The following is a 23518-nucleotide window of genomic DNA, read 5'->3' on the forward strand; positions in this document are numbered from 1 at the left end:
CCCCCCCCCAACAAAATTTTTTCCCGGTGTTTTCTTTTTTGGGGGTGGTGGTGGGAGGGATTAATTATTTTTTGTTAAACCGTCTGGCAACCCTGCTCCCAGACAGGGCTCACTTACAGCAAACTTGGCCAGGACGTAGGCTCCGGCTCCCACGCCGATTCCGATCACGTACTTGAACCTGAGAGACAGAGACAGAAGTGTCCGCGTGGGCTCCCAGCCGTCCTTGCTAGGCCTGTCTGGCTCTTCCCGGAGCCTTGAGGCAGGGGCAAGGAGCAGCCAAGAGAGAGGGAAACGAGGCTGAGGGCAGAGGAGAGATTCCCAGAGGGGCCGCCAGACACACCCTGGGCTGCTTCCCTTGCTCCCCTGCAATCCGAGTCCTCGTGGCATACGTGAGCTGGGTAGCACCCTCTGAGAGGGCTCCCCGTGTCCTGCGTGAAGCCCCCACGACCAGCTCCACGCCCCAGTCCGCCTCTTCTCCGAATACCCTGCCCCCGCCCTCCCTGTCCGCGTCTGACCAGCGAAGCCTGTAAACCAAGGCCAGACGGGAAGGGAACAGAAGAGTCCGCGCCGCCCACGGGGCCCTGAGCCGCAGGCTCCACCCCGGGGCAGGGGGATGAGACGGGTACTCGGGCACCTTGGCCTATTCCCTGCGGAGTGGGCCCTGAAGGAAGCCGGCCAGGGCCAGGCACAAGGGTGGCTTTGGTGAGGCAGGACCTGGAGACTTGTTCTCCACAGGGCACCGATCGGCTGCTTCCTGCCGACGGGGGCTGGATTCAGAGACACGGGCCCAAGGGGACAGGCCCAGAGGGGTGTTTCCAGGGCATTCCCTTGCACTGGGAAGTGACTCTGGTCTGCGCAGCGACCCGGGGCCAGCTCAGTCTGGCAGCCGGAGCAGGAGCAGGGATCGGGCTGGGAAGCCAGGAACCCCCCGGTTACCTGGCATCCTTAGTCCCAGCTCTGAGCGCGCAGTGCGGGGGGGGGGGGGCGGCTTGTTCCCGATTTCCCAGCCCTGCGCCGCCTGCGCATCCCAACCCCCACCCCGCCACACGGCCGGAGGCCCCCGACACTCACCCGAAGTGCTGGACCACGCTGGGGAGCATGGCAGCCAACTGGTCCATGGATGGAAACTGGTACCTGGGGGCACGACGGGCACAGCGTGAACAGGAGGGCTGGGGGCAAGGCCATGCAGGGGCAGCCCTGGTTGGGGGGCTGGGAGAGCCAGGGGGGCTGTAGGCACCGACCCACACACCATGCCTCTAGGGAGGGAGAGCTTTTCCTCTCCCCCTCCCCACAGCCTGCCCCCCCTTCTGCCACAGCCCTTCCCCTCCCCGCTCCGGGACACACAGCCATCCCTGTCCTGCCCTTCACCTCCCTCCCCAGGTGTGAGCCAAGGCCTGCGGCTGGAAGGGTCCCAGCAGAGACTAGGCCAGGCTGAGGGAGGCCAAGTCCCACGGGCGCTGCACTGCAGCAGCTCCTAGCCGAGGACACCGGCCGGGCGTTCCCGGCAGGACCCACCTTATGAACCAGGGAGAGGAGCCAGGCAGTCAGGCCGAGCCCCTGGCCACGACGAGCCGGGCCCCTCCCCGAACAGCAGCCAGGACAGGCTGGGGGGCCTCCGGTACCTACCCCTGGGGGAACTGCGAGGCTCCGGCCTGCTGCCCCGGGGCGTCCACGTGACACACCACGAAGTGCTTGGTGATCTCCTGCATGTCCTCGAAGTTGAAGAAGGTGTTGAAGCACAGCTTGTCTGCGCGGCCGGGGCGGCGTCCCGCGGAGGAAGGGAGAGAGGCCAAAGGTCAGAACCGTTCCACGAGGCAGGGAGCCGTTCCGCTTGTCGCGGTGAATGCTGGCGAGCCGGCACTTTCACCGCACACGCAAGCAACGACACTCCTCGGTGACTGTTGAGGTTGCACACCAGCCTCCCCTCCTCCCCTGCTGCTGCGGCATCAGAGGCAGCAGGGGGCGGGGAGCAGGCGGGAGGCGGCTCCGTGGGAGCCGGTGCTTGCAGGAGCTGGCTTAAAAGCTGGCTCCCCGCACATGCCGGCTCCTGCGGAGCTGCCTCCTTCCCCCCCCCCCGCCCCGCGTGTAAACATCTTACTGCTGAAAGCGTCAGCGGCTACGCTTGTCTTAAAAAACGTTTTTAACATCCCCAATGTGGACCTGGGCAAGTCGCCCAGCCGGTAAGCGGCCTTGTTTTCAGAGCGGCCGGCCGTCTGCAGAGCTGCGTGGGACTGAGAATCCAGCCACCCTTCACGGGGTCTGTGTAGTCGTTTGGGCACCTGATTATACAGGACCCACATTTTCAAGCTGCGCCCGCAGCACATGATTTTTCAAAGCGGCTTAAATGACTTGGGACCTCCCACCAAGCTGCAATTGGACGGGGCTGGCGCGCCTAACTCCCCTGGCCTCTGTCAAACCTTCCATCCCCTGTGGTGTGCCTCCCCCACCTGTCTTGGGAACGCCCTGTTCCCATCCCTCCCCCCCTCCACCGGCCTGCTGGCTGCTCCCCTCCCCACTCTGCAGTGCTTCCAAGGTGACCTTCCTGCAGCAGGAGCTGCAGCTTTGCCTCCAGCCTGCCACCGGGGCGCTGCTGGGACTGGGCAGGCTTTGGCGAAAGCCCCATCCGGAGGGGAGGCCGGCCAGCGGGACCCTCCCCCCACAGGACCTGGGAGCACCCAGGCCCAGGGCTCCTTCTCACAGCTAGCGAGGAGAACAGGAGCCGGCCTCCCTCTCTGGGCAGGGCTCCTCTCTCGGCTCCAGAGCGGCCGGCATGAGGCCCTCCCTTTGCTTCCAGCTTCTCAGAGTGGCCCGGCCGGGCCGCAGAACTGACCCAATGCCCCGCCAATGTTCACCCAGGGCGCGGATCAAACCTTCCACCCTCCTCCACGGCGGAGCGCCCGGGCAGCGGCTTTCAGCTCCCGAGCTACCTGGGTCCTGGCGACTCCCCCTCCTTTTCCCCAGCGGGGTCCCTCCTGGGCGTGGCCGTGGGGGAAGCGCCCCCTGCTGGGGAACAGGAGAGGACTTTGGCCAGCACCGAGTTCACTTGTTTCCAATTAACGGCCGCGTGCCATTCCCTTGGCCAACCGGTGTCTCTCAACAGACTTTTCATTTAGGACGAATAACAGAGTCATGATAGGGCAAGGAAAACATCACGGGCTGCTCCTGTGGTTTGGACTGCCCTCGTAGGAACCCAAACGGGGTTTTTTAAATAGACAAGAGTCTCACCTACAACAACATGAATTGGATGATGTGAGACACTTGTCTATTTAAAAATACAGACTTTGGATTTTATACCCCTACGTAAAGTGCCCTCTGCCTCAGCTCAGGAACTGGGTTCCTCTTACCCAGCCTTCCGCATGCTATTTTATTTTCAAGGCAACTTTGGAGGGTCTTTGCTGTGTAGGGGGAGATAATTCTACCCTGAGCTAACTCTAAAGAGGAACAGGGCAGGGATCTTTCAGTAAAAGCTTTTTCTCAGCAAAAAATGTGGATTCGGTGACACCAAAGTCTCACAAATGTGCGCTGGAGCTGCCAAATGGTTTTGGCTAAAAAAAAAAAAACCCCTAAAACTCCACCATATGGCTAAACCCAAGAGGGTTCAACATTTTCAAAACAAAACGTGGTGATTTTCCATTCAAGGTTCCGTTTCCTTTACAACAAAACCGTGCGCAAAGAGCCCGCCCCCAAAAGAAGCCAACCCTTTTGTTTGGACAACATCAACGCTTCGGCGCCGCCCCCAACGGCTTCCTGCGGGGCGCATCGGCCAGCGTTTCGAAACATTTCGTTTGCGAGTCAATTCCCAACAAGTTCTTCCCCCGGGGTTTTTGACGTGCCAGAGAACTGAAAAGCGATTAGTTGCCCAAGCCTCCTTGGAAGTCCGCAGAGATCCCTACCCTGGGTACAATTATTGCCAAGTCATTAGTGTATTCGGCAAGGGTTAGCCTTCCCGGCATGGATGCAACCCGTTGGCGTCGCTCCCTGCTTCCTGAGGGAATTGGATAAGAAGGGCTTGGCCTCAGATTCTCCCCGAGGGCAACTAAACGGCAGCTGTCGTGGGGACCACGTGGGTGGAAGGAATTGCGGCAAAGCTAAGGGACTGCAAGCTCGGAGCTCACTGACTTCCCTGGACTTTAGTGTGGGAGAAGGAAAAAAAAAAATCGATCCAGGCCAAGTTGCCACCCCTGTGGCCAGCTGCATCTTGGAAGTAGCTGCAGGAGCTGTTCCACATGCTGGGATGGATATTAGCCAATCAGAGTCGAGAGATTTGTATATTCCAAGTTTGAGAAAACATTGTATAGTGCTTATGCAAATCCGTGTGATCTGATTGGTCCATCACGACTGCCATTCATAGACTCATTAAGGCCGGAAGAGACCTCAGGAGGCATCGAGTCCAACCCCCCGCCCAAAGCAGGACCAACCCAACTCCATCACCCCAGCCAGGGCTTTGTCCAGCCAGGACTTAAACACCTCTAGGGATGGAGACTCCACCCCCTCCCTAGGGAACCCAGCCCAGCGCTTCCCCACCCGCCTAGGGAAATAATGTTTCCTTATATCCAACCTAGACCTGCCCCACTGCGACTTGAGCCCGTTGCTCCTTGTTCTGCCACCTGCCCCCACTGAGAACAGCCTCTCTCCAGCCTCTTTGGAACCCCCTTCAGGGAGTTGCAGGCTGCTCTCAAATCCCCCCTCGCTCTTCTCTTCCGCAGACTAAACAAACCCAAATCCCTCCGCCTCTCCTCATAGATCATGTGCTCCAGCCCCCTAAGCATTTCGGTTGCCGTCCGCTGGACCCTCCCCAATGCGCCCACATCCTTTCAGTAGCGGGGGGGCGGGAGGGAGGGAGTGGGAGGAAGAGGGGAAGGGCCAGAACTGGACACAATACTCCAGATGTGGCCTCACCAGAGTGGAATAAAGGGGAATAATCACTTCTCTAGATCTGCTGGCCATGCTCCTCTTAATGCCCCCTCATATGCCATTTGCCTTCTTGGCTACAAGGACATCCTGCTGACTCATACCCAGCTTCTCATCCACTGGAATCCCGTGGTGCTTTTCTGTCGAACTGCTGCTTAGCCAGTCGGTCCCCAGCCTGGAACAATACTTGGGATTCTTCCGTCCCAAGTGCAGGACTCTACACTTGTCCTTGTTGAACCTCATCAGATTTCTTCTGGCCCAATCCTCCAATTTGTCTCGGTCACTCTGGACCCTCTCTCTGCCCTTAAGCGTATCTACCTCTCCCCCTAGCTTAGTGTCATCCGCAAACTTGTTGAGGGTGCGAGCCATCCCCTCATCCAGGTCATTCATAAATCAGACTACAGCCATTCACATCATGGTTGCTGCTTGACAGCCACCCAGCGATGCTTCTGGTCCCATTGTAGCCAACGGCAAAACTCCCATGGACTTCGGCACGGTCTGGATTTCACACATCCAGTTTGGGGAATTGCGTTAGTACAATTCTGCACCCGGGACTGTGTTCTGGAGACACTCCATCTCCAGGTGATCGAAAATAATCAATTCACTAGAGAGTCCTGGAAGGGGCCTCAAGAGGTCATCGAGTCCAGTCCCCTGCCCATGAGATGGAGCTGGACCAGCAAGAATGGGTTGATGGGTAGGGGACTGGACTGAGACTCCAAAGAGCTTGTCTCAGCCAGAATCTGGCTACGTCTATTCTGAAAAAAACATCCCCCTCCCCCACAACAGCAAGTCTCACAACCCAGATCAACCGACTCCCAATGCGGAGCGGAAAATAGCCGTGCAGACGTTCTCGCTAGGGTGCTGGGACTATGCTTATGAATATGCATAACTGGACATGCCTTATGCAGAATACTGTGTGTAAGGGATTGTGTGACAAGTCTGTGATCTACCAAATAGGATTTTCCCTCCTGTGGGCAAGGAGCATTCCTGGATCTGAAGTCAGAAATATGAAGTGTCAACCGGTTTTGCTAATGTAGACGGGCCGAGGGCCATCAAGGGCATTTCAGGAATTGATGGCTCATGGGTAAAGATAATGATCTGTAAAGAGGTTTGTTTTTCCTACAAACCAGCCAGCAGGTGCTCAGAGTCCCCACAAGGGTGTGTGTTTGGGTCACCTTTGCTGGGACCCACTACGGATGTGGCACGTTTCCACTGAAAGCGAGAAAAAGTTTAAATTGAACACAAAGGGTTCCTGCCTTTGACAAAAATCGCTATAAAAGGTGGTAAGCCAAACAACAGGGGCCCTGCCAGACGTCCCTGCCTATCACCCACGGCGGCGGCTGGGAATATCTACAACAGAACAGGGGAAAGGAAAGAAATGTACTGGAAGTGGGGGTGAAATATTCCATGAAACCCACTTCTTACTGTATTAAGCTTTCAGGGTTTTTTTGCTTAGTAAGCGTCTGCATTACGCTTCTGTGGGCTGCGACCCCCATTTCTGTGCCAGGGCTGGAGGCCAGAGGGCCTAGCACAGCAGGGCAGAGGGGTGCCCAGGAGGGCCCGAAGGTTGACACAGTGGTATTTCAGCACATCAGCTGACAGTCTCAAGGGGATCTTTGTGACTGAACCCATCACAGGACCCTGTGTGTGACCTCAGGCAAATCACTTAACAAGCATACCTAGCTCGGATTTGGCACTTTTCAGCTACAAAGGAAGGTGGTCTCGTTATGCCCATTTCACAGATGGAGGAACTGAGGCAAGCCAAGATCACCCAGCAGGCCAGTGGCAGAGTTGGGAATACAACCTGGGTCTCCCAATTCCTAACTCCAGCGCTTTAGCCCTTAGGCAACACTACTGTGATTCGTCCCTGCTTTGCAACATGGGGATAATAGGGCTTCCCTACCTTGCAGGAGTTGGGAGGATAAAATCCATTCAGGATGGAGAGCTGCTGAGAGATTATGGGACCAAGGGCCATATAAATACCTAGATAGATAATTAGCAAAATATATTTTTTCCCTTTCGTCCAAGATGCTTTAACATTCACTCTGGTTACATCTTCACTGCGCAGAAAATATGCTAATGAGGTCATGACTTATGCTAAGGAGTCCCTCATTAGCATATTTCCTGCCAGAATAACTCGCAGTGAAGACGTAGCCTCAGACTCACAGACACTATCCTGGCTCTTCAAAAAGCCTCCGTTCGGTTTGTTTTTAAGTAGGAACTCAGTGCTCGTCAATGGAATTCACCCTCGCCTAGAAGGCAGGTCCCAGGATGGAGGGCTGAGCAGAACAGTTACATCAAAATCGGACAGCCTCACAGGTAGACGGGTTATAAAAACAGGATGTACACGTTTTCCCCCATGAACTTTTAGTTCAGTTTTGAGGTTCTCTCAAAAGTCGCAGTGTTGCTTCCTCCAGAATCAGTTTCTCTCGTCCAAACACGTGAAAACTTTAAAAAGGCGAAACACCTGCACTTCGAAGGGGCCGGGTGAAAGCCGATTCCAATAAAATTTGGGGGGCCAGCAATATGATCTAGAAAGAGCACGCAAAGCGCTTCTTCTCAACCACCTGAAAAAACACCCCACGCTCTCGGGAGACAAGCGTGGGAAACGCCAGAGTTACCTTGGCCTTTCCCAGAGCCGCCATGAATCAGCTGCAGACCTGACTCCGAAATCCTGATTCCAAGTCCTCTTCCTACATGAGGTTCCGTCCCAGGGTCAATCACAGAACCTGCCTGTCCTAATTCGCGGGCCCTTGCTGTAACCACTAGACAGCACTCCCTGGCTGTGCAGCCGAGAGGACAGATCGCAGCTAGAGCCCAGAGGTGATGTTCTAGGCCCAGAGAAGTCAGTGGATAAACTCCCTTTGCTTCCGTGAGTTCACGCCGGGTGCAGAATCTCTGGAGATTTCACACAGAAGCCAACTGGGCCACGTGGTGATTGGGCTGCTCCAAGCCAGCATCACCAGTTAACAAAGCCCCTGGCCGGTTTGGGGGACTGGAGAGCACATTACCAGGTCACCGTTCGTCCCCTCCCCAGTGCCTTACAGTGAAGGCGGCTCAGTCCAACCACATCAGCAGCACAGTGATGCTAGAGACAGAGGCTCAGGCATTCCCATGATGGAGCAGACCAAGGCTCCATCTTCTCCTGCTTCCTCCGTCAGTGGCCAGCCTGGGTTCCTTAAGAGGACAGCGAAAAAACCTCCACATGTCACAACTAGTCATGAGTAATACAGAGCTATGGAGGGAGAGGGGGGCTCCCTGCCCCTCGCTGGTGCTCACGTGTGATTAGGGCCCATTGCAGCTTCTTACATCCCTGGTGACCCTTACTCGGCGTCAACCAATACACTGCAGCAGTGAGTTCCACAGATATCATGAGCCTGCCTGCAACCGTGATCAGACATTCAAAGGGCGAGAGCGTTGCATCCCAGGGACCAGCACCTGTGGCGCTGCACCGTGTCCTTGCTCTCGACAGGTTGCACCGGTAACCTCTGCTACTTACGCTTGGTGCCAACCCCCACAGGGCACCACAAAACACTGGACTCCTTGGGAGTAACACTGAGCAGACTGACCGGGATGGAAGGGGTGTACTTACGGTTGAGTCCAACATCATGGTAGGTCAGGATGGCCGGGCGGTTTCCCTTCGGGGACCCCCGAATGACCACATGCAGCAGCCCGTACGGGGTCTCAATGTCATGCTCCTGGGAGAGAGAGACGAGACAGGGTTATGTGTCGTCCCGCCTGGGGGTCACTCTGTTACTGGGAAAGAAAGGGACCAATGACAACGTTGGCCCTACATCACGCGGGGATGAACGGAACCGGTGACAGCCTCACCAGCCTGCAACAGACACACACCTGACACTGACACGCCCAGCAGTGTGTATACACACACACATGGCCTTTGCACGCACACCGCGCTGGCCCACTGCTGGTGCCCGATCCGCCAGACAGACAGAGCCTCACACACAGATGCCCATGTACCCATGCGTGTGCTTCCACTCACAGGCCCGGCAACCCTGCCCTTCTACAGACGTTCTCCAAACCAACTCCCATGAGTGCCACAGCCATTTCCACCGCATTGGATCTGACTGACGCAGATATCCCCCATGTCCTTCCAAAGACAGAAAAGGGGCAAGGGATTTTTAACAGCTGGGCCCCAAATCTGCACCCCTATCGGCATATGGCACTCGTGCCCAAATGACCAACTGGAAACACACGTGGGCATTTACATGCACAAAATATCCAACGGGTGAAAGCAATGGGACAAAGTGGGACACCATTAGCCTGTGGAACTCACTGCCGCTGGATATCAGTGGGACCAAGAATTAAGCAAGCTTCCAGGGGACTGGACTCAAGGCCACTTCCAGTTCTAGTATTCTACGAAAGTATCCAAAACCATGCCATATAAGCTCCCTTAGCAGGGACTTGCAGGAGGCTCTGGATTAGAGCAATCCAGAATTCCTGGGGGACTCATTGCCACTGATCAGATGTCACGGAAGGCGGGAGCAAGGCCTTCGATTGCATCTGAGGCTCTCTGCGCCTTGTAGCGAACAAGTCAAACCTCACAAGTGATGCTTGCCCAGACTAAGCCCTGTCTGTTGTGAACGGGCATGAACCATATGGCATATTCCATACAATGGCTGCCGTGTCTTTTCCAAAGAAATCTATCTGTACCTGCTCTCCCCACTCCCATTTGCCTCTTTCTTTGTTCATTTGTTTAGCCTACTGTTCTGAGACTGTCCGTGGAGAGACCCCGATACCTCAGAGGTCAGCACACCAAGAACCTTACAGTAACGAGACGTGGGATGCTCCGCCCCCCCCCTCCCCAAACGTTTATCATCATTCATTCAGTAACTTTGGAGACTGCAGTTATCCATACCTATGTCCAATATCCTTTTGGATGCTTGCTTAATTCTTGGCCCCACTGATATCCAGTGGCAGTGAGTTCCACAGGCTAACGGTGTAAAGAAAGGATTTCCTTCCCTCAGATTTGAATTTGCCACCGTTAAGGACACATGCCTGACAAATCGCTGTATTCCACTCCCTCTTCTATTATTTCACAATAGGAAGCAATCAGGCTACAGGGATTGGTCATTCCCATTGATTTCAACAGCTGCAGGCTTGTAATATGTGTGAAAGAGGCTACCCCAAATAATCCTTTGCCCTTCTCGGGACTCCTCCATCCGCGGAGGTCAAAGCTCTTGAGAAATATTAGGCTGATGTTCGTCTCATGGAGAAGGCTGCCACAAAGCCACCCTTCTGAAATCCTACTCAATCCCCACTTAAAACCCCTTCTGCTCAGGATACCTCCCCCTCCCCCTTGTGAATTAACCGTTAGTGAGGCAGCTACCAGGGTCTCTTTACAGAATGGGAAACTGAGGCTCAGCAAGGGAAAGCAACTTGCCCATGGTTACACAGTGAGTCAGTGGCAGCTCCTGGCCCCTGCGAAATGCACAGCCCTTCCTTGAAATTTCAACAGCATTAGGCCCTTATTAGCATTGATGTCTTGACACTCCAGAGAATAGCGGCAGCTTCACATAATCGCCTGTCGAGGGCCACACTCTTCCAATGTACAAAGGGGGGGAGTGCGGGGTCTGGGATAGAGGTTGGGTGCAGAAGGGAGCTTGCGGTTAGGGACTGGGGTGCAGGAGGGAGTTGGGGTGAAGGAGGCAGTTGTGACCAAGGCAGGGAACTGGGGTGCAGGGGTTTGTTCAGGATCTAGGGGATCCTGGAGTGCAGGGGTTTGGTTCGGAACCTAGGGGAGGGCCCTGGGGTGCAGGAGTTTGGGTTGTGACCTAGGGTAGGAGTGGATTGTGATCTGGGGCAAGAGACTGGGGTGCCAGATCTGGGAGGGGGTACGGGTTCAGGAGGGGGGGCAGAGGGTTGGGGGAGGAAGAGGCTGGGGTGCCAGAGGCAGGCTCTGGCCAGGAGATTTACCAGCCAGCAGCCCACTGAGCTAAATGCTTGTAGATCTTAAAAAGTTTCTGTCAGCCAGCCAGCCTGCTCCACACCTGCACAGCCATGTGCTTGTGTGAATCACTGAGCCGGAGGGGAGGGGGGGCGTGGTGCTTCATGTGCTGCTTGTTATTCAAACAGGCAGCTCCCGTCGGCCAATTTCTGGCCAGAAGCTGGCCAATGAGATTGTGCTGGGCGTGGGAGCCGTGTCTGAAGTCTTCCCCCACTTCCTTGGAGAGGTCATCGAGTCCAATCCCCTGGAAGCTTGCTTAATTCTTGGCCCCAGTGATATCCAGCAGCAGTGAGTTCCACTGGCTAACTGCGACCCACTTTGTCCCACTGCTTGCACCCGTTGGCTATTTTAACAGTTGTTAAAGAGGAACGGCCCTGCAGACGCTTTCCTGAGCTGTGTGCAGGGCAAGCGGGGGAGTCTGCCTGGGACTCCCCGCTGTGTCCGTGGGCTGGATCCAGTGGCTGGCAGACCAGATCCGGCCCCCGGGCCACATTTTGCCCAGGCCCGAGCTACGCCCATTTACATCAGCTGAAAGTCCCTTGGGTCAGGTGTGTACATTCTAGGTCACCAAAGACCGGCACGTAAGGTCTCAAACGAAAGCCAAAGTCACACTGGTCACCAACTTCATCACAGAACCATGGACAGAGGCTGTGCACAGAGCTGCAGATGCATAGGGAACACTGTATTCTCAGGTTAAGTCTACACTAGCAGGTTATTTCAAAATAACATATTTCATAAGAACATCAGAACGGCCAGACTGGGTCAGACCAAAGGTCCCTCTAGCCCAATATCCTGTCTGCCGACAGTGGCCAATGCCAGATGCCCCAGAGGGAGGGAACAGAACAGGTAATCCTCACGTGATCTCTGTCCTGTCATCCAACTTCCAGACAAACCGAGGGCACGGACACCATTCCTACCTATCCTGGCTCATAGCCATTGATGGATCTAACCTCCATGAATCTATCTAGCTCTTTTTTGAACCTTGTTAAAGTTCTAGCCTTCACTACATCCTTTGGCAAGGAGTTCCAAAGGTTGACTGCGCGCCGAGTGAAGAAAAACTTCCTTTTGTTTGTTTTAAACCTGCTGCCTATTCATTTCATTGAGTGACCCCTAGTTCTTATATTGTGGGAATAAGTAAATAACTTTTCCTTATTCACTTTCTCCACACCAGTCATGATTTCGAAATAACTTCCAAAAGAACTATTACAAAATAAACTTATTCCTCAACCCAAGCAGGGGTTATTATTTTGAAATAACCAGCTCATTATTTCAAAATAACGGGCTAGGTCGTGTGGATGCTCGCCTTGTTATTTCGAAACAAGGGGAGTTATTTCAAAATCACTCCCCAGAGTAGACATGCCCTTGGAGTTTGCAGTTCAAGACTGGCCACGTCGCTGGCTCTTGGCACAGAAAGGAAGTATTACGATTCACAGCGGGTCTCCTCTCACCTGTCAGACCCCAGCGGGAATGAAGGATTGGCCGACTTTTGAAGAGAAAAAAGTACCCACCGGAGGCGGGGTGTGTGCCTGAGAGAAGAGATCCACTCTGGCCCCCTTCACCTAGGAAGGAAAACAGGCAGCGGGTTCACTTCATGAAAGAGGAGCCCCAACCGGACACAGCTGTGAATGCTGAAGGGGACTCTGGCTTGATACACAGCCAGGGGTGAATGGGTTCTTCAAGTGTAGGCTCTACAAAGCACGTTAGGAGTGTGTTCTGTGCAGAACCACGCTGCCCACGTTCTGCCTATCCCTTGCCTCACTGTGCTCAGAGAACGTTTATTCTTGGGCTGGCTTGTGCTGCCAGCCTGAGGTGAACCGGACAAGCGGTGCTTCTTTGGGAAGCACAGGCCGGGTCGTTCTCAGCGTGCCCGGTGGACGAGGTCTGGGCTCCACAGGGAACTCGGGAGGATTCAGGGGTAGACGGTGAGGAAGGGGCCTTCCAAGCCGGGGCAACGTCGCAGTCCTTCCTTTCCTGCCCTACGGACAGGGATGGTTCTGTGGCTGAGGGAAGGCTGGCCACACAGGTGCTCTGGTTCATGGTCATGCTACTCTCCACCACGAGGGATCCCATGGGGCCGAGCCAGGACACGTTGGAGGTGGGAAGTGGGGGGCTGCGATGCAGGGCGAGGAGGATTCTGAAGTCACGGCGGACACGGTGGCCTCCGAAGAGAGGAACCGACCCCGGGGATGAGCTGCTAGAGGGTTCTGCTGGGGAATCCCGGGGGAGATTAGGGGCCCGTCTCCCAGACCCCCGTGATGCCTGGCCGGCTGTCTGAGCAGGCGCTGGCGTCCGAAATGCCAGAGGGGTTGCCAGGTCTAACCGGTGGGGGCTGGCGCAGCCCCGGCCTGCGGTGCAGGGAGGGGGCCACTTGCCTTCCCTTTAGTTAGTTAAACCGATTAGCCAGTTAAACGGGATTTCACCGGCACCCTCCGCCAGCCGGACCTGAGGAAGGCCCAAGAGTCCCCCCAGCCGTTCCAGGCCCACCTGCTTCCCAGGCGGGCTGGCTCACGCTCCTGCCTAGTGGGTCTCGCTGGCCCAGCCCGGAGCTGGCCAGGCTCTCACATCCCTTGCCCTCCAGAACGGCTCAGCACGCCCACCCGGGACCTCCCGGCCGGCCAGCCAGAACGCTCCTTTCCTGCTCCTGGAGGAGGTAGCCGAGGCCAAGGGCCGAGTGACGGCAGACCCCGATTTGGTGCCACAACCCGGTGCCGCCGCCCTGGCAGTAGGGCTGATTCCAGAGCCGGTCCCGGGCTCCGGCCATTGGTGTTCCCGCTCAGTGAAAACGAGGGCAACTGGCGGCCGGGATCCGCAGGCAGCTCAGCAAGAACGCCAGCCTTCCGGGGACCAGGCGGCCTGCCAGCGCCAGACCGGGGGAGGGGAACATGAGGGGAATAGAGCAGCAGGGGCGGTGGGGTTAAACCTGGAAGCTAAGTGCCAAGAAACCCCCAGCCCCAGCCCCGGGCAGTCGGCAGGCGCTGGAAACGCGCGAGCTCCCGGCGCTCCTCGGCCCTAATCTCTCTTGCGGGGGAGGGGAGTCCTCGTCAGACAAAGAGAGTCACTTGCATGATTTCCTGAGCTTCTCCTCCCTCACCATCTGCTGCTCGGCCTCCCAGCTCCTGCGGGCCGCGCCAGCCTGCCCTGCCACACAAAGCCGGCCCTTGTCCTTCCTGGACCGCAGCAACCAGGGACCGCATCCCTGTACACGCCGGGGCGCTGCCCTCCTCCTCCGGCCCCTAAGCTGCCCGGCCTCCCGGGGACCGCATCCCTGTACACGCCGGGGCTCTGCCTCCTCCTCCAGCCCCTAAGCTGCCCAGCCTCCCGGGGACCGCATCCCTGTACACGCCGGGGCTCTGCCTCCTCCTCCAGCCCCTAAGCTGCCCAGCCTCCCGGGGACCGCATCCCTGTACACGCCGGGGCTCTGCCTCCTCCTCCGGCCCCTAAGCTGCCCGGCCTCCCGGGGACTGCATCCCTGTACACGCCGGGGCTCTGCCTCCTCCTCCAGCCCCTAAGCTGCCCAGCCTCCCGGGGACTGCATCCCTGTACACGCCGGGGCTCTGCCTCCTCCTCCAGCCCCTAAGCTGCCCAGCCTCCCGGGGACCGCAACCCTGTACACGCCGGGGCGCTGCCTCCTCCTCCGGCCCCTAAGCTGCCCGGCCTCCCAGGGACCGCAACCCTGTACACGCCGGGGCTCTGCCTCCTCCTCCGGCCCCTAAGCTGCCCGGCCTCCCAGGGACCGCATCCCTGTACACGCCGGGGCTCTGCCTCCTCCTCTGGCCCCTAAGCTGCCCGGCCTCCCGGGGACCGCATCCCTGTACACGCCGGGGCTCTGCCTCCTCCTCTGGCCCCTAAGCTGCCCGGCCTCCCGGGGACCGCATCCCTGTACACGCCGGGGCTCTGCCTCCTCCTCCAGCCCCTAAGCTGCCCGGCCTCCCGGGGACCGCATCCCTGTACACGCCGGGGCTCTGCCTCCTCCTCCGGCCCCTAAGCTGCCCGGCCTCCCAGGGACCGCATCCCTGTATACGCCGGGGCGCTGCCTCCTCCTCCAGCCCCTAAGCTGCCCGGCCTCCCGGGGACCGCATCCCTGTACACGCCGGGGCGCTGCCCTCCTCCTCCGGCCCCTAAGCTGCCCGGCCTCCCAGGGACCGCATCCCTGTATACGCCGGGGCGCTGCCTCCTCCTCCGGCCCCTAAGCTGCCCGGCCTCCCAGGGACCGCATCCCTGTACACGCCAGGGCTCTGCCCTGCTCCTGTGGACCCTAAGCTGCCCGGCCTCCCAGGGACCGCATCCCTGTACACGCCGGGGCTCTGCCCTGCTCCTGTGGACCCTAAGCTGCCCGGCCTCCCGGGGACCGCATCCCTGTACATGCCAGGGCTCTGCCCTGCTCCTGTGGACCCTAAGCTGCCCAGCCTCCCTCCCCAGCATTCACTTCAGCGGCCAGCCCTGGCCAAGCCGGGGCAGAGACCCAGGCAGCTCTGCTTATGCCCGGTTCAACTCCAGCGGCCTGCCCTGCTGGGTTCGCTCCGTGTCTCCCGCCCCGGCGGAGTATTGATTTGGGGCAGGGATTAATGGAGGCTTGGCAGCGCTTGCAGCATGCACCAAAAGGGAGTGGGAGCTCAGAGCCCTGCAATGCGCTGGAACAGGCAGGAGGGAGGCAACCAGCCCCTGGAGACGGCGTTTGCCGCGGTAGTTCAGTGCCCCACAAAACCCGCCGGCTGCCCGAAGCGGCCGAGTTCCCCTGCTTGCTCGGAGGGCGGAACGGCTCCGTCGGGGTCTCAGCAGCTTCCGAGAACGGGGTGTTCCAAAGCGGCCGCGGTCACAGGGCGGGGAAACGATGCCCCAAGCCCCGGCCCTGCTGGCTGAAGGCGGCAGTGGGCCACTCACAGCCGCGGGCCTGCAAAAATCCCCCCCCCCCACAAAAACCTGCCAGGCCAGGCCCTGTCCCCCGAGCCACAGACCGTTGCAGCTTTCGGACGCGGCTAACGGGAGCCTCTGCCTCCATTCCCCTCAGTTCAATGCATAAGAAGCAGGAGAGGGGGAGGGGAAGGGGCTTTTGCCCTGGAGGCTTAGCGGGAACAGGCCAGGCCCGGATGTTCAGGCCGCAGGACTAAGCCTCACTCGTAGCTCGCTGCATGGGGTCTCAGCGCCCCACTGGGTGTGGGGCTGCTCGCACCCGCGCTGCTGGGCGTGAGTCACGGGTCAGAGAGCCTGTGCGGAGCTTCTGGGGCGGAGGGCGGTCTGGACTCCTTCCCCCGAGCTGCTCTCACGCCTGGCCTCGCGGCCAGAGCGCCCGTGTCCAGCCCCCTGCGCAATGGGGCCCTGCCCAGGCGAGGCGCTCCGCGGGGGCCCTGAGAACACCCCTTCCGCCTCCCTCTCCCGGCCCCTGTGCCGACACCGGTTTGAGAGCACGTGTGAAAAAGTGCCCCACTCCGGGGCACAAGCGGTGTGCATGAGCCGGGTGGGGCTCACAGGCCCGGCTGCAGGCCAATCCCCTGCTTGCTCCAACCGCTGCCGTGTCCGCTAGCCACACGACTAGCGTGCTCTCTGCTTGCCCTCGCAGCTCCGGCCTGCGTCCCCCCAACACACTTCTCTCAGCCCCCCCCGGCATGACTACGCCCAGGATCTCCCTGGACCGTGTACACACACGCTCTTCAGCTCCACTCCCCCCACTGCAGTAGGTAAGAAAGACTCATTCCCTCCAGGGAAACTGAGGCACAAAGATGCTATGGTGTCTGATTCCAGTCCTGGTTCCAGACCTCTGCTCTAACTCTAACCCAGCCAAGAGGAAAACCCCACCAAACTCCCTCCAAGCTCTGGGCTGAGTCACAGGGGCGCTGGCAGGCAGGACCCGGGGCCTGCTCGCGGACTGGCCCTCAGTGGCGTCACTGCCTGGCTTGGGCAGCCGCCCACCGTTAACCTGGACCCAGCGTCCGTCTGGCTCGAAACGTGCTCTGCCGCCCCCTAGACTCCACGGCTACGCTCTCTGTCCCAGCCACGACATCCCTTCCCAGCAGGTCACCTTGGCTCAGGGAAGCTGGTGAGCTCCAGCTGGCTGCTCCAGGTGTCTGTGGGGCGGGTGGATGGTGCGGAGCTTCCTGCTCCTGAGTGCCACCTGCACCCGCCCCCCCTCGGCTCTGCCCATGCTTGACTGCCGGGGGATCAAGGGGCCTCACTAGGGAGCGGAGGACATCTCCCCCCACGACTGCCCCCTACTTCTGCCAAGGGCGGAGATGCGCCGCTATTATGCTCCTCTTCTCAGCCGCAGATCTCACAGGAAAATCATGCCCCCCACTTCAAGGGAAACTGAGGCACAGAGCAGCAAAGGAACTCGGCCAAGGTCACCGAACAGGGCAGTGGCAGAGCCAGGTGTTCTGTTCGGAGACCAACCTGCCCTGCTCCCCCCAGCTAGTCACTCGCCGTTAGTGCACATGCTGGGCTAGTAGCACTCACACCACCCTCCCCCCACCGTAGGGATCAAAAACAGGAAGCTGCCCAAAGCTGCTGCGGCATCTTCTCCAGCCAAGCGGCTCCCGTCCCTACCCCCACACATTGCTACCTGGCCTGGCCCCTGCCAGTGCCAGCTGCACAGAACCTCCCTGCCCCTTCCCCAGTGCCCCCCACGTATGCGCCCTCCTGCCCAGAAACACCCCTGGGGATCCGAGCCCCAACCACAGGTCCCCGGCACCCGCCTGGGCTGAGCAAGAAGGGAACTCAGCTACTATTGTGCTGGGGAGGGGAATCACAGCAATGGGAGACGTCCAAGCCCGGGGGGCAATATGGGAAGCATCGGCCGGGCACTGACCGTCAGGGACCACGGGCCTCTGGACGGGAGGCCATGCATGCCTGCAGGCCCCGGGGACGACCCGGCACATGGCGGCGGTGGCGTACATCCCGCCCGGCCCCGCGTCTCTGTCCTCGTGCCCCGATCTGACAGCTTGCTCAAGGTTATACACGGCCACACACTGCAGTGCCAGGCCCCCCTCCCCCCGCCTCTGCCGCCACCCCCCTCCGGCAGCGCCTGCTGGGCCCTTTGCTACCACAGCCCCCGCGGAGCGCAGCCGGGCTCGGCGTTGATGGCTGCTGCGAAGTGCACAGCCGATCCATCCCTGACTCCCCTCCCGGAACAGGCATGGCAGCTGGGAATGGTACGTGCACAGGCCTCCCTAAGGTCCCAGGGACCACGCTTCTCCTGCCGTCCTACCCCGATCACACGCCGGCCCCTGCAGGAGCCCCGGTGCTGGTTTTCTTGCCACCAGGGCTGCAAGCTCCCGAACCCAGGGCGCACAAAGAATCCAGGAGAACGCTGGGGGCGGCTCGCGATCCAGGGGCAGCAGAGGGATCAGCAAGCACGCGAGATCTCTTTGCCCTGCTGCCTGGGCTGGCGTGGGAAAGGAAGCCACTGCGTGGAACCCGGGGGCTATCACTGGGAAAAGCCCTGCCTGACAGCGGGGAGGGGCGGGGGCTGTACCTACCCCATCCCAGCTCTCTGGCATCGCGAGGGGCTCGTCCGGTGGAGAGAGGCAAGCGCTGGTGACCCACGGCCCGATTCCCTGTCCAGAGCACGGCGAGCGGACAGGCAGTGTGTGAAGTCAGCCGCTCGCCTCGGATTTATAGATCAGCTCCATCCCCTCGCTTAGCTCCTCCCCGTCTCCTGCCACCCGCTCTGGCTTGGGAATTTTTCCTTCTTTTTTACTGCAGCCAGTTGTTGAAATGGAGCCCGGGAGCGTGGCGATTGGCTGCCGGGGAAATTATCCACGCTCCAATTGGCTCAAAATGCCCGTTTATGAAAAGCCACATTGCAGCCATCTTCCGAGCCACGACAGAGAGAGAGAGAGAGAGAGAGACACACACACGCAAGGGCACGCGCTAACACGCATGCACAGCCATGGGAACATGCAAGCCCCCAGATCCCCGGTCAGGGATGCACATGTACAGGCATGCACTGGGCTTCATGGGCCACAAGATCATGAACACGCTTACAGACACACATGCCCAGCTGCTCTCAAACATTGCATATGGCTGTCCTCCTTGGCCTTGTGCACCCTCAGATTTCACCTCCCTTCAAAATTACTTGCTTACAAAAAATCAGACATAAAAATACAAAGCGTGTCCCAACCCAGCACGACTCTCGCTGTAAAATTGTTTGCTTTTGCATTTTTACCATATAATTATAAAAGAAATAAAGTGGAACATAAATCTGGACCTTACATTTCAGGGTAAAGCATATAGAACAGTACAAACAAGTCACTGACTGTAAGAAATTGTGGTTTGTACGAGGGATGTTCACCAATGTTTATACGTCACTGCTTTTCTAAACATGGAGCGTGTTTCAGGAAAGTCAGACAGTAACACATTATAACTCTGCATATAAACTTGCCACACATATTTTACCTGGACAATAATGATCAGCCGATTATGTGTTTTCTGAAGACACTTTATAAGGCATATTAGGTACAGGACGGATCGTAGTTTTGCAGAGGTGGTGAACATAACGCTACGGTCTGCCACAGAGGGAGGAAGGGCTGTCAGTGAATTTGGGATTTGTTATTTTCAGCCCATCCCTGCTCCATTCCTAATCTTTAGGTGGCATCCTCGCCAGGGAAAGGCAGCCATGCCGAAGCAGGTGCTGGCTCAGCCATGGACTCTGGCTAGGAATTAGCCCGAGACCTCCAAACTCATTGCACATGTGACTGTTACAGAAGCAGCAAGGGGGGGAGGGGTGCGTGTAACCGTTTGGCTTCATCGATGAGCCCAGGCTTATCGGTTCGTCGTGTAAACGGGTCCAGGCCAACATCTCTAGTTTGTACAGACTTGGCTCGTGCTTTTTACGTTGTCTGCAGTAAAATTAGACAGTTAGCTAGAGGAGTCCAGGTAACCCCCGGAAGGCCTCTTCCTACTGCCGACTGAAAACCACCGATCTCGCGAGACTGGTTCGAGTGGCTGAAACCTCAGGAGGGCAGAGTAGTTCAAAAGCAGCAGACTCAGGTGTACTGCAGGAGCAGCGGGGGTAGATCACTACCAGAAGGGACCAGGGAAAAAATCAACCGTAACAAGAGGCCACAAAATCCAGGATGCTTAAGAAGGGATCTGTGCATACCTGGATGGCTCCCTGGCACCCTGAGTGCTCAGCTCAGCATCTCTGCCAGGATCAGATCCTGCCCCGACCCAGTTCACTCTCTGCTGCGGGGGCTGGGGTGGCTGTACCTACCCCATTACATCGCCCCTTAAAGGTGATTCAACATTACAGTGGGCCCTGTGGCATTCCCCAGGATACCCGCCGGACGGCTGAGAAGCTGTCCCTGCACAGTTCTCCAACCCGGGGTGTCTTTCACTCCGCTTCTCGTTGGAACAGCCAGGCCTAGCCTGTTGACATGCAACCGCCGGCTGCTTCTGGCCCGCCGCTCCTGAATCACCCAGAAGAGCGGCACCTGCAAATTCGTGGTCCCAGACTCGTCCCCGGCCGCAGGCATCATTGGAAATCTGTACAGTACAAGCTCATCGAACAGTCCACGCGCATCAAAAATCTGCCGTTTCATTAATCCAGACCCTGCTATCTCCACCCCACGGAGCCCCCCCGCACACTTCAATCCAAACACACACTGGGTTAGACACACGTGCACTGAGCACAGATAAGTGTCAAGTCATGACACGTAACAAGGCATAAAAGTCAGCACTGGTTACAAAGAAATAAAAGGCAAAATGCAAACTAACACCCGGCTTTACAAGCAAAGTGACCTTGAAGCAACAAAAGTTTCTCTCGTCACATGCTCACAGCAGTCTGGCTGGCTCGGTCCCCCCCCATCCCCACTTTCAAGGATGCTTCTGTTGTCTTAGAAACATTGCTGATGCCATGAATAGAGATGAGGGGAGAGAGTGGATTTGGAATCTCTAGTCCTCAGTTTCATCTCTTTTCCTCCTCTCCCAGGATCGGCGACGGCTAGGTTCAGACGACAGCCAGTCTGTTTACACAGGCACCCCTGCTGTTCTAGTGCCAAAAATGTACATCTCTCACTCCCACCCGTCTTCCCACTAGCGACTGACTGTTTAAGCAAGCGATAGTCAGTTCAATTATGCTGATGCTTGGCTGAAGCACTTGTTTGCCTTTTGTCTGAGGAACTAGTCTGCGTCTGCTTTTCTAAACTTGGAACATGTCTCAGGAAAGTCAGACAGTAACATGTTATAACTCTGCATACAAACTTGCCACCCAGACAATAATGATCAGCCGATTATGTGTTTTCCAAAGACATTTTCAGCCCATCCCTGCTCCATTTTTACTCTTTAGGCTGCATTTTCACCACGGAAAGGCAGCCATGCCGAAGCAGGTGCTGGCTCGGACATGGACTCTGGCTAGGAATTAGCCCGAGACCTCCAAACTCATTGCACATGTGACTTCAGTGAGTTTTTATCCCAGGTCTCCAGTGGCACATGGCTAATGAACTGTACTAGCTCTCCTCTCCCTTCCTCCCCTTCTCCTCTGCGACATGCTGGCAAGCCGGTGACCTTGGCAAGGTCAGTGCCGGGTAACTCAGCCAGGAGAAAACGGCAAGTTGACATTTCTGAGCATCTCAGTGGAGCTGATCCCAGTTTAAGTCTGGGCCTTCCCCCTTCACTTCCTACCTAAAGCGTAGGAGTAGGAGACGGAGACCGATTGAGCGAAGGAAACCTGGACCGAGAACATCCAGGATGCTAAGAGGTCAGGGGATGCGTCAGAGTGGGGTATATAATCAATGAGAGAGTCCGGATTTCCCCGGGAAAGTCACGAGTGGGTGTGGAGGGAAACAACATCCCATCCCTAGCCCTTCCTGCCTAAAAATCCACTGGAGACACCAGGACCACTTTGACTGGACCACATCCTGGGACGCTGGAATAAGGGCGGCTGTAGCGAGTTGCTCCGCCCCCCAGCCAGCACGCATATTCCTATTGGGCGACACCGTGCCAGCCACAAGCCAATCAGCTCCGACGGAACAAAAACCCAGCCCGACCCCTGCCTGCAGCCGCCACCGGACCTAGAGTCAGAGACCCCGCTGCCGCTGGACACCACCCCTCGGCTCAACCCGCCTCCTTACAGCGGCCGCCAATGACTTTAGGTCATTTATGGGGCGGCGTGGGGAGTAACTAACCCGTTGGGTCGTCTCCAGTCATTGTATGCTGAGGAGACTTAAGCTGTAGGATTACAGAGGTAGGAACTGATCACGAGTCAGGAGGATTAGATATGCACGAGGGATTTAAGGGCGTAGGGCTGAACCGCAAGGCCTGTAAGATTTTAGCTTAGCCACGCTAGGCGCAGAAAATGCTTGAGGTAAGTAAGTGGCCAAAGAATGACCCAATACCACGAGATTAGGGGAAAAGACCCATCAAAGCCTAGCGTTACCGTGGCTACATCTGTCACTGGGGGATGGGTCTTCACCAGGCATACAACAATTCTAGCATCGAAACTTTACCTGGAACTTTCATCAAACTTGTTGAACGGACCAGGCCTGGGACTTGCAAATGAACCCATGGTCACTACCCCGTCTGTAATTCGTCCTAGGGGCGCTCATTCTGCAACAAGTCGCAACGATGACACTGTAGCCACCGGGGTGTGATACCGCCTGACTAACTCCACTTCCAATACAGTACCGGGCTACACAACCTGCCCAGGCTGGTCTCGTGGTATTCCTGGCTGAGTGGAAGCCAGCAAACTGACAAGAAAAGCCAGACGACAGAACCAGGATCTGGATTCTCATCCTGGCCTCCTGAGCCTTCTCCCAGCAGTGACCACCACCCATAAAGAGACAAACAAGGTGGCTGTAATTCAATTTTGCTCCCTCCTACATGGGAGAGGGAAGACTGTCAGCCCAGGAGCAAATTCTGCAGATGGCTAAAAAGCCACGTGAGCAAGCGGCTGCTGAACCTTCTCGCTCGCATTTGGGCACCACGTTCCCCGTTACAGCCCCTCGCAAATTATCGTTACGCATGATCTATTTCTCCACCGCTGAAATGCAGTCACGGCAGAGGGTTCACGGCACAGAAGGACACCGACCCCTTCACTTTTGGGCAGGAAGGGAAAAGGATTTTCGCATCCCCCCCACAAACTACAAGGGGAATTTACAGAGAAAAAACAGTGCAATTTCTCTAGGCTACCGCCAAGCGATCTGGAGTGATCGGAAGTGCTCCTGAGCCTATTACACACTCCAGACTTGTTCGCAGAAATTTTAGGGGGTGGGGGCGCTTTTTTTGTAAATGTGGATCCCAAGGGTGTGAATGTACCCCCCCCCTCCATGGTCCCCCAAGTAAGCGTGCACCAGCTGGCCGGGGCTCATTTTCCCCGCCTCCCCAGAAGCGAGGCCGGAGGGAGGGAGGGGTGAGTCCTAGCGTTCCCCCAGTTGGCCGGAGCATGAGGGGGGAAATGCTCAGGCAGCATGCTGCTCCTGCCTTCACCCAGCCATCTGGAGCATGCTTACTTGAGGGACCATGCAGGGGTGCATTCGCGCCCTTTGCGCACCCCCCCGCCCCCTCCTCCGCGCACAGGCCTGCATTCCCATCCAAGTGACAAATCTCTCAGTGGCTTCTAGCATCCCGCGAGAAGCCACCGGCCCACGAACGGGACGGGCACGTCTCCAGAGGCGCACGAAGTGGCGATGAGGTCTGGAGATCTCCCACACC

General features: G+C 57.5%; 1 protein-coding gene across 6 annotated transcripts in view; it reads right to left on the reverse strand.

Annotated features, from left to right (window-relative positions):
• The window catches only part of NDRG4 (NDRG family member 4), an 82415-nt gene that overhangs the window by 13657 nt on the left and 45240 nt on the right, over positions 1–23518 (reverse strand). For 4 of the 6 annotated variants that reach the window (XM_075940481.2, XM_075940480.2, XM_075940478.2 and 1 more), the window contains exons 4-7: positions 8504–8609; positions 1627–1747; positions 1072–1134; positions 118–178 (exon numbers count right to left, since the gene is read on the reverse strand). In XM_075940481.2, coding sequence (XP_075796596.1) covers positions 118–178; positions 1072–1134; positions 1627–1747; positions 8504–8609 — 351 coding nt within the window. Of the gene's footprint in view, positions 1–117; positions 179–1071; positions 1135–1626; positions 1748–8503; positions 8610–18345; positions 18551–23518 lie in introns of those variants that run through there. The other 2 variants (XM_075940482.2, XM_089781408.1) reach the window with 2 other exon arrangements.

Source organism: Pelodiscus sinensis, chromosome 12 (assembly GCF_052426305.1).
Source record: "Pelodiscus sinensis isolate ZL-2025 chromosome 12, ASM5242630v1, whole genome shotgun sequence".
Classification (NCBI taxonomy): domain Eukaryota; kingdom Metazoa; phylum Chordata; order Testudines; family Trionychidae; genus Pelodiscus; species Pelodiscus sinensis.